The 13,661-nt window shown below is 35.9% G+C and overlaps 2 protein-coding genes and 1 long non-coding RNA gene across 6 annotated transcripts in view; 2 read left to right on the forward strand and 1 right to left on the reverse strand.

The window, feature by feature from the left end:
• LOC100537377 (uncharacterized) overlaps positions 1-6,832 on the reverse strand; it is an 8,829-nt gene extending 1,997 nt beyond the window's left edge. For all 4 annotated transcript variants that reach the window (XR_015484147.1, XR_015484148.1, XM_088650541.1 and 1 more), the window contains exons 1-2: positions 6,785-6,832; positions 6,097-6,233 (exon numbers count right to left, since the gene is read on the reverse strand). Coding sequence is in view for 2 of the 4 variants with exons in the window: in XM_088650541.1 (XP_088506667.1) it covers positions 6,097-6,181 (85 nt within the window). In the remaining 2 variants the exon portion in view is untranslated. The remainder of the gene's footprint in view (positions 1-6,096; positions 6,234-6,784) is intronic.
• Positions 1-9,119, forward strand: part of LOC148682397 (uncharacterized) — a 9,635-nt gene extending 516 nt beyond the window's left edge. The window contains exons 1-4 of the long non-coding RNA XR_015942963.1: positions 1-487; positions 528-4,758; positions 4,989-7,504; positions 7,812-9,119. The exon at positions 1-487 is cut by the window's left edge and continues 516 nt beyond it. This is a non-coding gene — a long non-coding RNA (uncharacterized LOC148682397). The remainder of the gene's footprint in view (positions 488-527; positions 4,759-4,988; positions 7,505-7,811) is intronic.
• si:cabz01054394.5 overlaps positions 1-13,661 on the forward strand; it is a 263,846-nt gene that overhangs the window by 31,245 nt on the left and 218,940 nt on the right. The window lies entirely within an intron of this gene.

A 13,661-nucleotide genomic window follows, 5' to 3' on the forward strand; every position in this document is an offset into this window, starting at 1 on the left:
TATTAACTTGGCTGTGAATTGACCGAGATATGGTCCATGTTTGGCCCTTGCCTGAAAGCCAGACTTGGTCCAGTCATGTACCGTAATTCACTGCAGCATGTGGGCCAAGAAAAACCAGGTTGTGTGGGCCAAAGCTGGGCCGGAGAATTTTTGTTATGTGGGTACTTACTAGGAGCACGTCTATGGTGGCGATTTGGATTAGTCAATTAACTTAAGTTGCATGTTTTTGGACGGTGGGAGGAAACCCGTGTGAGCACGGGGAGAACATGCGAACTCCACACAGAAATACCAACAGACCCGGCCAAGCCTCGAACTAGCGGCCTTCTTGCTGTGAGGCGATCGTGCTACCCACTGTAAAATTGATTTAGATAATGCTTATACCGCACTAATAATGTGAGAGCATGTGATTGGCCAAGGACAGAAAGAAAGTGAAGACAACTATCCTATATTCAAGTATACAGATAACTGTTTTCCATGACTTTTCCAGGCCTGGAAAATGCCATGTCAAAATTCCATGGCTTTTCCAGGTTTTCCATGACCGAACAAACCCTGAGGCCGTATGTATAAAACTTCTAAAAAAAAAAATGCTCTTAAGAGTAGTCTTACACTTTGACTTAAACGGTCACAAAACACATGTTTTGAGCTGTTGACAGTCGTATTTGTGTCCCACACTGCTAAAAACACTATTAGGACACCTATATTTCACTAAAAAGTGTAAATTGGTTGTTTTTGCGTTATTTCAAGCTAATTCGTACTTCCGGTTTGAAACGAATTTTTGAAGCTGCGTCACGGTCATGACATAATATCGTTGTATTCCAGCGTGCAGACTGGACGTCTGTACCAGAGTGTGTCTTATTACGTCTTACAGTGTGATGCATTAATGCATGAGTAAGGCTTGGTTCAAACCAATCAGCGCGCTCTATTGTGCAACTTCATTAATATTCATTACTGTCACAGTGTTTAGACGGCAGAGACGCCACGTTGTGTTGGCAAAACAAGCGTGAAGTGTTGCTTTTATAGTTTGCTGCCGTTAAGTTTTGTTTTCATTTTCTCTCTGTGAGAGCTTATCTGGATCACGTGTGGATTAACAGTGTACGCGACGCTCGACAACAATAACTTACGTGTCTAAGGAGGATTATTGTTTACCCGAGAGCTGTTCTTATCTGCAAACGCTGAGATCTGGATTTGCTTGTAGTCTCCTCTTAATAAAGACGCGGCTCTAGTTGCTGGTGATTGTCCTGTCTCTACAGATTTGGTAAGTGAGCGACCAGTGCTCTTTGTTTATTCAGTTTGTTCGTATCGAACTAAGTTAACTATTGCACCGAGTGTAAACATGTTAGCACCACAACCAAACTTTAACCTCGTGTAGGGTTTTCACCGCATTTAGTGACCGGAATAACACACGCGGCTTTCTGACGCTACCTGCCGTGTGCATCTAAGTTTCCGGGAAATGCTGAGGGTTTTTTTTTCTCTCATTCGCCGTGCGGTATCAAACATTGCATGAAAAATACACGCTTAGAGCAGTTCCTCGAATCAAATATCACGTTTGTCGCAAGGGACATGAATGAATTCCCTGAATGAAAGAGCCAAACTGCAGTTAAAGTCCACCATTTAATAATTTGGCAAATAATTCGACTACAGATTTCCATGTAAACACCGTCACTTTCTCCCCTTTGTGTGTGTGTGTGTGTGTGTTTTGACTCTGAAAGTCAGCGCGCCCAAATAGACACTCCCACACCAAGCCTCTTTTCTTCCTCCGACACTCCCGCCTAAACAGAGCTGGACACGCCCACTTTTCTGACTTTTTTCCAAAGTAGAGGTGTGAAAACACCCTGCTGAAACGAGGGAGTTTCATGGCCATTTAAAGTTTCACAGTGTAAACGCAATCGACTGCAAAAGTACCGCAGAGAGTGGGAGGAAACAGATACCTGGCTGCAGAGTTTTAGGAATTATTATTAAGTTACTGCACGATTTGTGGGAGAGCGTTCTCTGTGACAACATGCCTCTGTAGAGCAGCATTCTCGCAATTACAGAGCTCGCAAAAATCAAAGCAGTCAAACTGTTCTCCGTGCCAAAGTCTCTCCCGAAGCAGACATGGTAATGACAGTGACCCAGTCTGGTAAAATCTAGCTTGAGTATTTTTTTTGGAATTTACTGTTTTCTACATGAAATAAAAAACGGTCTGTGAAAATAATAATATATGTATTTAATATTAACTGAGTAAAACAACGTCAACAACTGAAATCACAGGGAATTGAATGGCTACAGTCAAACTTCATCTCAGAATTAGATGTTTGGTTTTCACACGCTGGGTCACAAATTGTAATTTGTAAAACAAATCTGCAAATAGTGTAAGTGGATCCTATTCCAATGTAATATTATGATTTGTTTGTTAAGGTTAAGTCAGGCACATAAGCATTAATTTATAACATGAAGCATTACATTTAATACATTAACCCTTAAAGGCCTAGAGGTATTTTGTGGGCACCTAATGGGCCTATATTATTATTTTTTTTTTAAAAGCAGTTTTATTTTTATTTCAGCAGTCAGCCTCAAGTGTCATATATTATTTTAAACAGGAGAACCTGAAGTTTCAATCTGTATCATTTAAAGGTCCAGTCTAAAATATTTTTTGGTCCAAAAACATATGAACAGACAGAAAATATTCTAGAATTTTCCAGAAACGTTTTTTTAAAAGGTGGCATTTTCTAGTTATTACAAACAGAACCTTATGAAGTTTGTTTTTTTTCCTTTAGAAATACATGCTATGATGTTTTATACTTCCAAAATAAATTTTGTCTACATCCACAATTCCCTGATCCAGGGTCTCAGCAGATATCATAATGTCAAATTTAAGACCTTTTAAGACCTTTTTAAGACCATTAAGTTTTAAATTTAAGACCTATATCGCAATATCAAAAACACGCGAGAGAAAATGTTAAAGCACAAAATTAGGGGTAAAATAAAGTTATTTAAATTGAACAGTACTAAAAGTCAGGTTAAATGCGCCATTGAACTACAGAAAAAACAAACATCTTAATGCAGATTTATACTTTCACCTGGCACCGCATCGCACAACTCACGAAACGGATTAAGGCTTTTATACTTGACACGTTCACCATTGAGATATTTTTTTTTAAATGACAGGCGGCGGTCCATAAAAACAAAGTAAAATTAGACGAATAAAAAGATAATTATTATCATTGAAGATGTTTTTGGGGGCCTCTTTTTGTTTGTTTAAACACACTTTTCCCTCAGAGTTTTTCCAAAGTTTTACAAAAACTTTCCTCCTTTCACATGGCTGTTGCAATTTCTAGCCAATAATTATTGGTCATTCTGGCAAGCAGAAATGTAACTGTGATAGAAAATAGGTAAAAATTTGATTAGGTATTACAGCCTACTGTACTATTCACTCTTCAAATAAATCCCACCATCAATCCCATTTTATCACTAAAATAAAGCCAACTAGTGTCTGCTGTACAGTGTTTTGTGTAAAGTACTTCAATTACTATGTTGTGGTAATACTATAGTTGCTATGGTAACAAAACAAGTGTATTAAAAACAAACTACCCATTTTACAATATAAGGTATATTTTTTTAACAATTCACCACACTTTACTGTAGTAAAACTACACTGCATTTCATTTTATCAGTTCACTATTCTTAATACTACAGTATGCTGAAGCATCTCTGGAAAAGCACGAAAGGAGTCCAACGGAGCGAGAGCAGATCATTCGCACGTGAGCAGCCAGTGTTTTGAGAACTCGCGAGCAGTTTTGACCATGAACAAAGGAAACCGGTGCGTGAGCAGAGATTCGCTCTCTCGTTTTACAGCGCTCCCGACTTATAAAACTGCGCTTGCGACATTTGTCAGTGAAAATAACGCCATACTCTGCCAGCCGAAATCATGTCGCGCGCACTCAAAGCGAACTTCCGCAAACACATCGATGATGAGTTTAATATCAGAAAGCTGATTGGCTATTGCAAGTTGACTTTTTTGTAGTTGCAATACCGCAAATTACAACTGGACTAGTGAAATAAAGAACTACAACACCCCAAAAACCAAGCAACAACAACAAAAAGAATTTAAATGAGCATTAGATGTAGCGTTACATGGACATCGCAAAAATAAGACCTGTGCAAAAATATTTAAGACCTAGAACAGCGAATTTAAGACTTTTTAAAGCCATAAATTTTGATTTTTTAATTTAAGACTTTTTAATACTTTTTAAGACCGCGCGGGGACCCTGCTGATCAAGTTATAGCAATTTATTTCAATGTTATTCCAAGGCGTTTTTCAATGGGGGAAAAAATGCATTTATTTACTGACAATGTATTTGCCCAAACGTTCTGGGAATGAACTAAACAGAAAAAAATGTTACAAAATAACAGAACAGTGAAGCAAATTTGACTTTTTACAAATAATATATTTTCAGTTTCCATAAACAACACCACTTACAATTAACAAACAAAAAGTAAGAAATAATGCGTCAAAGTCCAAATAAACATGGTGCAAATCCTCAGTAAAAAAATAGATATAAATATTTACTATACTATAAATAGTTACAAAACTAAACTAGATTCAATATGGAACATCCTTAGGTTTTATGTGCCAGCATATGGTGTTGACCCTGCTGCTTCTCAACTTTTAGGTTGCAGACAAACAGCCGCACCGTCATTTGCATCCTTTGAAAACAGCAAGAGCAGCACTTCGTCTTTGCAGTGTCACTGTTTTGTCATGCTGTTGTGCATGCCAAAGTACTACTAGCCACGAGCGCTCCTTTAACAAATCAGCATTGTCAAAATTTGATGACGTAACCACACTTGATTACAGAGCCTCTGAAAGTCCGTGGAATGTTTTACAGCACTGGAAAGCTGAGATTCTCTTCTTTATGCCAATCTTTGAATTGTACGGATCGGACATTTCCATTTCAACATTTAAGAACAATACTTATTTTTAGCTGCGGGCGGCTGTCTCGGTCTTTAAGGGTTAATAAACAACATAATGCCCATGTAAAGAAGATAAACAAGTAAACTGCAACTTTCCATATTTTAAAATTAGAAATAGGCTGTATGAAAACTTTACTACACTGTAAAATTGAATAATTCTACACTTATACAATTAAGATGGAATATGATTAACTTGGTTCAGTAAGTTAAAATGACCTAAAAACATATGCTGCTGTCAGGACTAATTGATCAAATCTTTTTTGTCTAATGTTTATGTATGTGCTGTTTTCATGATACTGCAAATAATGACAAACATTTTAGCCAAAATCTGTTATCAATTCCACCCTTTAAAATTAGGTTCATTAGTATTTTCTTCTCTCCTTTAGGTTCCAAATGTTCAAGTGTTCATACTTTCCTGAAAACATATTTTACGTGTTTTTTTTTTGTTTTTTTTTATTGGGGGGGGGGGGGGGGGGGGGGCAATTTTTCTGTATCAAAAGTGGTATTCCTACCTGTAACATCAAAAAATAACCTAAACCATGTGTTTTTTTTTTTAAACCTTGAAATTTGGTCACTTTTACCAAAAATTACCCAAACAATATGAAAAAGGAATCATTTATTATTTTCATGTACCCAACTGTTGTCCTACGAGTCGATTTTTACCCACCAGCTATAAAACAAGAATAAAATATGAATCTGCGGCTTTAACTTTTATGAATACTGTCCTGCTAAAATACTCCCTTTACTGTAGTCGAGTGTCCTCTGATTAAACCAGGAGTGGCCAACCCTGTTCCTGGAGATCTACCTTTCCGCAGATTTCAGTTGCTACCCATATCAAACACACCTGCCTGTAATTATCACGTGGTGTTCAGGTCCTAATTAATTGGTTCAGGTGTGCAACTGAAATCTGCAGGAAGGTAGATCTCCAGGAACAGGGTTGGCCACCCCTGGATGAAACACTGATGAAAAACTGAACACAGATGAGGGAAAAGCTGGATATTGGCAGAGTTTGTGATGACGGCGAGGTTGTTTCTTCATGCAAAACAGATTGGAGGATTGAGATGAAATCTAGCTGCTCTGTTTTAGAGGTTTAGTGAAGGTGTTCAACTCAAACTTGTTAATCGTTCAAAATAAAATAAGACCAACCTGTTTGTTCCTGAGCATCTTCATGTTTGACTGTGAATGTTTCTTCAATCTCCACGTCTTCTCTCTCCTCTTTAATGCACGCCATCTTTATAATAGTGCGCCAGGTGGAGATCAGTTTTGCATATCCAGGATCGTTTCTGTGGGTTTTTAATAGTTGTAAAGCGTAAAATGAGAATATTTTCAAGACGTTTTAAAACTAAATCTCCTTCTCACTGAGAGAGCCACACAGACACTGTCAGAAGACTTGGACTTATAACCTCAGTGCATCTAGATTTATCTCCTTTTAATTTCCATGACCATTAATAAATATTGATTAGATTAACAATATATACAGTATTTGTCTCATCTGTCGCTAAAATCGTCATTTTAACACGATTTTTCTAATGGAGAGATTTTAAAAGAGTTGATTATTTTTGATCATTTACACTAATTACTGTATCATTGATGTATTAGGAGGTAAACATTTCCTCTGCTCTTATTGTTCCCTTTATATAATTCACGAATTCTTCACATTTTCACAGCAAAACAACAGGAAAGGTTTGTCTGCGTTGATGTTTATGATATATTTAGGTTGACCAGCGGGCATCATAGTGTCGTCATTATCATTGTGTAATTAATGAATACGACAATAAAACTTTAGACAAACGAAACGCACCAAAACCACTTTAAAAACTTCACAGATATTTACCTTTCCTCAGCCGAATATAACAGACGCCATTTGGCGACGCATAACTGTGACGCCATATCACCACTTCAAAATAAAAGCCCAGTTCACGCGCACGAGTCAACGTTATAGATATGTTTTCATTATTATTTACAGTTAACGTGTTTTACAACTGATTTACTGTTTGAAATTATATTAACATTAATGTGGGAATGAAACAAAATCTGAGCAACGCACTCAAATTCACTGTATGTGAGCAACTCATTCAATAACTTTTTTCAGCTTAGTCACTTTATTAATCTGGGGTCGCCACAGCGGAATGAACCGCCAACTTATCCAGCATATGTTTTACGCAGCGGACGCCCTTTCAGTTGCAACCCATCACTGGGAGTGGAAAACTCTTATTCACACACATACACTTAAAGTTAGAAGCTTATCCAATTCACCTGTACCGATTAGACTGGGGAAACCGGAGCACCCGGAGGACATGTAAAACATCTGTTGAGGTTGGCAGAAAACTATTTTATTTTTTAAAATGATTTTTCCAAATATGATTGTATAAGTAGGCACTATTTTACATGATTTCGGTATGTTATTATTTACATGTGATTTAAGTGAGCAAAATAAACATTTGTACAATTATTAATATTTTTTATTAGCAATTTAGCACTATTCAACATGAAAAAAGGAAAATATTTACATAAAAACACAAATAAAGCCAATAAAAAATATCACAATTACACAGTATTATTATTTACATGTGATTTAAGTGAGCAAAATAAACATTTGTACAATTATTAACATTTTTTATTATCAATTTAGCACTATTCAACATGAAAAAAGGAAAATATTTACATAAAAACACAAATAAAGCCAATAAAAAAATCACAATTACACAGTATTATTAATTACATGTGATTTAAGTGAGCAAAATAAACATTTGTACAATTATTAATATTTTTATTATCAATTTAGCACTATTCAACATGAAAAAAAGGAAAATATTTACATAAAAACACAAATAAAGCCATTAAAAATCACAATTACACAGTATTATTAATTACATGTGATTTAAGAGAGCAAAATAAACATTTGTACAATAACTAATATTTTTTATTATCAATTTAGCACTATTCAACATGAAAAAAAGGAAAATATTTACATAAAAACACAAATAAAGCCAATAAAAAAATCACAATTACACAGTATTATTAATTACATGTGATTTAAGTGAGCAAAATAAACATTTGTACAAATATAAATATTTTTATTATCAATTTAGCACTATTCAACATGAAAAAAAGAAAATATTTACATAAAAACACAAATAAAGCCAATAATAAAAATCACAATTACACAGTATTATTAATTAAATGTGATTTAAGTGAGCAAAATAAACATTTGTACAATTATTAACATTTTTTATTATCAATTTAGCACTATTCAACATGAAAAAAAGGAAAATATTTACATAAAAACACAAATAAAGCCAATAAAAACATCATAATTACACAGTAAACACCTAAATAGTAGGTTGTGAATATGAAACAATTGTGGATTGTTATGACAGCCGGGACTTTTAAGTGCTGTTGGTTAACTTTTATAACTTTTAATCACAGCAAAACAAAGAAATAATAGCATAGCCTACATGGAAAGTAAAGATTATTATATATCCAAACAAGTTCATTCATTACCTCTCATTTGAATTAATTTACGTGAATAAAACTGAAACAAAATTAAGGAAACACGTTTTAAAATATTACATTTAATTTACTCAGTAAAATCGTATTTATCAAAGTACATTGAAATGGAGGATATCTGTGGTTTCTGCACTGTGGATAAAGAGAGCCTTTGACATCTGTTTTTTGAATGCAACATTGTCAAGAATTTCTGGAAAAATCTAGCCAAATATATTTTTGAAAGGACAAAACCTTGTTATTATTTTACATTAGAAGAGATTATTTTTTATTATGAAAAAAATCCAACAAATGTCTTGAATATATTGTTAATCTCTTTATTTTATTGGCAAAGTTTTATATACACAAACAGAAATTTGCTAAATCATCTCCCACATTAACCGTTCTTTTGTATTGAGTTTGAAATTTTTATTTCTACAGTAAAATTGTTGAAAAACAAAAACATCTGAGATATGCATCAATAATTATGACTTTTTTTAAATTCCCTGTCAATTCCTAATATCATTGGATGTAGAAATGCTGTACACTATACTTTGTGTAATTTAATTAATTTATTTTTATGTATCTTTTTTTTTGCGTTCCATAATTTGTTTTTTTTGTGTGTGTGTTTCATAATTTGTATTGTGTTTTATTTTTGTTCCTGACAGTTATGCAATAAGAAAACTGTTAAAAATAATAATAAATAAATAAATAAAAAATACTGCAGCGCATTGATCTACCGCGCAGCACCGAGTAAACGCGCACTACAATTTGAATCAAATACAGCGTGTCTTGGAACTTAGTATGGGTAACTGCAGATGGCATGACCGCAGTAAAAACTCACAACAGCTTGGCTTCTCGTAAGCGTGTGAACTGGACTTTTATTTTGTAACGCTGCTATGGGCTGTGACGTTACACCTCTGCGCGACGGTCCTGCTTTTGTTATAAATCGGCAGAAGAAAGGTTTGTGTTTTTAAGCATTTCATATAGAAATTCACCGTTTAATAAACGTTATTGTTTATACAAACGATATATAAGCTGCCAATTATCAACGTAATGCCACAATAAAATACTGTCAACCATGAATAAACTATATTTTTGTCATTAAATCGCATGAGCAACAGAGAAGGCGCGTCTCATTTCACTTCCTATACTCATGAATCGTTTTATAAAAGTGGTGAACAGACAACAGAGCTTTCTGAAACTCTGAGGTAATCAAATCTGATTCACAGTATTATTCTTCAGGCGCTGACATCACTTGCTGATCAAAATATGAAAACGAAACAAAGAGAAACATCATTCAAATCACAATTCGTTAAATACTTAATAATATTCATTATTATTATTTATTTTGCAATACAATACTTCCAACATTTCACAGCTCTGAATTTACCACACGATGGCAACACCTGCTTGTCAAAAGAGTGTTCAATATCTATTAAAAACAATAACAATGTGTGTGGCATTTGTTTCTTAAATGAAAAGTCTTAAAATGTAAACGCTTTATAACAAAAAAACATCCCATAATGTAAATAAGTTGTAACCTGATAAATCTAAGATAACGACTAGTCCTTTTATCTGTTTTTAGATGATTTACATACAGATAAGTCAGCTAATAAGACACTTAAGTATGAAGTACTGAAGTGTTGAGTAATATTGCTTTGAATTATATAAATGTCGTATGAAACTGATCTGATATCAGGTAAAAACTATAGGCACTACAGTGGTTTCTGGGGTCCCCTTTGCAGGTTCATAATTTTGTTCGCCCCCCCAGTAGAGAACCATTGAGCTTCAGTGTTGGGTGGGTGTAACGCATTTTTGGTAACACAAGCTATGTAATAGTAATACTTTCTAAGTAACCAGTAAAGCAATGCATTTCGTTAAAAGAAGTATTAATATTTGAGTTACTTTTTAGTTTAGTTAATGTACTTCTACATTAAAAAAAAAAAAAATTTAAATGATCGTAGTCACATTGAATATTGCACTCAATGAGAGAATGCAGAAAGCAACGACGGCAGAGCCTTACATTTCTGCGATAGAATTCTCTGTATTTTGAACACATGGAAGAAAAGGGAAAGAGCATCATATGATTAGACAGTAATTTTCATTCATTCATTTTCTTTTCGGATTAGTCCCTTTATTAATCTGGGGTCGCCACAGCGGAATGAACCGCCGACTTATCCAGCATATGTTTGCACAGCAGATGCCCTTCCAGCTGCAACCCAGCACTGGGAAACATCCATACACACTCATTCACACACATGCACTACGGCCAATTTAGCTTTTTCAATTCACCCATAGGGCATGTGTGTGGACTGTGGGGGAAACCGGAGCACCCAGACAGTGATTTTAACTATTTAATAATATAAAAAGTACAAAAGGCACAAACGCCTTGCTTTAAACCTTCACTCTGTGGTCAGGAAGTTCTCCGAAGATAACATTTATTTATTTATTTATTTGGCAGGGACAGTTTACATTAATTAGCATTTCTGCCAATGCACCAGAATTAGCCCGAAGGCTATTTTTCATCTGTTGTCCAGGCCCGGATTGGCTAATCGAGAGGACCGGGAGAATTCCCGGTGGCCGGTCCGTTTTTTTGCCGCGAGGGTCGGTGTCTCTAGCTCCAGAATCGGTTGCTCTTAGCAGTCACACTTCTTAAATTTATTTATCTAAGTTATTTACTTGACCACAGCCGTTTTATTCATTATTTTACCGCAGCTCTACTCTTTTTATCTATTTTCTCGCAGCTCAGTGAGCAAGTTGCAGCCTGCAGGTTAATGACGATATAACTTGATCAACTTTCACTAACCAGCTGTTGTGGTTTAGTGGTTAGCATGTTAGTTTTCGACCCCGCAGACCCGGGTTCGGTCCTCGTTTGAGTAATTAATTTTTTTCATTTTTTTCATTTTTATTGTTAAGACATATAATACTGTTAGGGTTGTTGAACATTTGAAGTTCTAAAGCAGCTGTTTTCTCAAAAAAAGACGTGATAGTGTCATTAGAAACTGATTTGGAAATGACCTTATTTTAATATAGTCAGTCGTGAACTGAGGTGGGCCGGTCTGAGGCTTGAAACTCCAGGGCTGAAAAGGAGTCCCACTCCGGCCCTGCTGTTGTCCCTTAGCAACCTAGAAAAAATCCTACAAATATTTTCATGTGTGTTTTTCTCTAAGGTAAACGTAGGTTTTACAGTGTGCTGGCAATTGCAGAGCTCCTCTATTTAAAACAAAAGACAAACTCCAGCTAGTTCTGCAAGAGATCGAGCCCCAGACGGATCAGAGAAAGTAACTCAAAAGTAACGTAACGCATTACCATAAAAAGTAACTAATTAACGCAACTAGTTATTTTCTGGGGAGTAACTCAATATTGTAATGCACTATTTTCTAAAGGAACTTTCTCCACTAAAATCACGTGACCTCGTCAGTTTAATACACGCTTTAAAACAAACGTTTTGTAAAGGTTTCGAAACTTCGTGTTTCGCTAGCAGCCGTCGCTACTCTGAACTAGAAAATGTATGCACTGGTACCATGTTGATTGGCTTCATTTAATTTTCTAATATGGAAGCCAGAGGTTGCCGACGACCAGCAAACATCAAAATATCTTCTTTTGTGTTCAACAGATGTATTTATTAAAGCGATATTAGGACGTTAGGTAGATGTTTAGATTTTGTTTTTAAGACATTCAGAATTGACAGTGTTCATACAACAGACCTTTAAAGACATTGGCTGCGTCCGAAACCGCATACTTCCATACTATATAGTACGCCAAAATCAGTATGCGAGCCGAGTAGTATGTCCGAATTCATAGAAATCGAAAATCAGTATGCGAGAAGTACCCGGATGACTTACTACTTTCGGCGAGATTCAGGAGTGCGCATCCCATGCATGATGCGCTATCCCATGATGCCCCGCGAGCGAATTCATGAATGGAAGTAAAGCGACGCAACTGACGCAGGTAGGTCACGTGACCATGACAAAATGGCGGATGTAGTACGTCCGAATTCCATTCATACTTTTCACATTCATACTGTATACAACGTACTTTTCTAACGGCCGAGTAGTACGTTTAAATTCAAATGCAGTACCTACTGAGTAGTAGGTGGTTTCGGACGCAGCCATTCATTGCCCCCCTGCAAACGAACTGATGATCTGAATCAGGTGTGTTACCTAAGGAAGACATACGAAATGTGCAGGGCAGGGGACCTGAGGAGCAGAATAGGGAACCACTGACCTAAGGAACTGACTGAGATGATTTAGACAATGAGTCTAGGTTTAGTTTTCTTTCTGTTGCAGAAGAGCTGCTGCTGAATCGACTGATCTCCACGTCACACGCTATTATAGAGATGGAGTTCATTAAAGAGGAGAGTGAAGACGTGAAGATTGAGGAAATAATAATCAAATATGAAGATCCCGAGGAACAAGCAGGTCGGTTTTCATTCTGAGAGATGGAAGTCCATTATTAAAAATCCCTCCACTAATCACCTTATTCTTTGCCGACGAGTGGGCGCAGCCATTTGAATATTTTTGGCTCGAGACTTCCGGTCTCATTCACTTTCATTCAGTTTTAGACGTTTTTAGACGCTGCTTGATGTTGCAAACTGATATTTTCTTATTATATTACTCTACTTGCTCTATCCGCTTGTTAAGCGGTGACGTGTTTGTGACGTATGTAATACTGTTTCTGGGTCCAAGCCGCCGTTCATACGAGTGGAGAAATCATTCGTTTATGATCGCGTTTTATTCCTATCACACATTAAAGTTAATTTTATATAAAGTCATAGTGTACACAACAATCTCTGGGCTTGCTGCATAACAAATACCAAAAATTTAACAATTTATAAAAAATGAATCACTTTCTGGCCATCGGATATTAGGCATGGACATATATACTGCGATCGTGATTTTCGAAAGCATTAAATCGCTTTGTAAACGTTTATTGTTACCATTTCATGAGTCTCCCCATTCAGTTGAATAGAGCGCTTGGACCCGGAAGCCGTTTTGCGTGACGTCACACTTAACAAGCGGATATAGTCACGCAAACATTTGTTTGTAGAGCAAGTAGTTTGACCGTTCTCTGCCGTTTTTTATTCCTAGTCATTTCTCCCATAGGCGACTGAATCGGAAGTTCTTAAACAATCCCGAAAACAGGCGCACTTCCGCATTTTACAATAAGGTCAATAGAAATGTACGATAAAATACATGAATGTCATATGAGTGTTCAAAATA

This window comes from Danio rerio, chromosome 4 (genome assembly GCF_052040795.2).
Source record: "Danio rerio strain M-AB ecotype USA chromosome 4, GRCz13ab, whole genome shotgun sequence".
NCBI classification, from domain to species: Eukaryota; Metazoa; Chordata; class Actinopteri; order Cypriniformes; family Danionidae; genus Danio; species Danio rerio.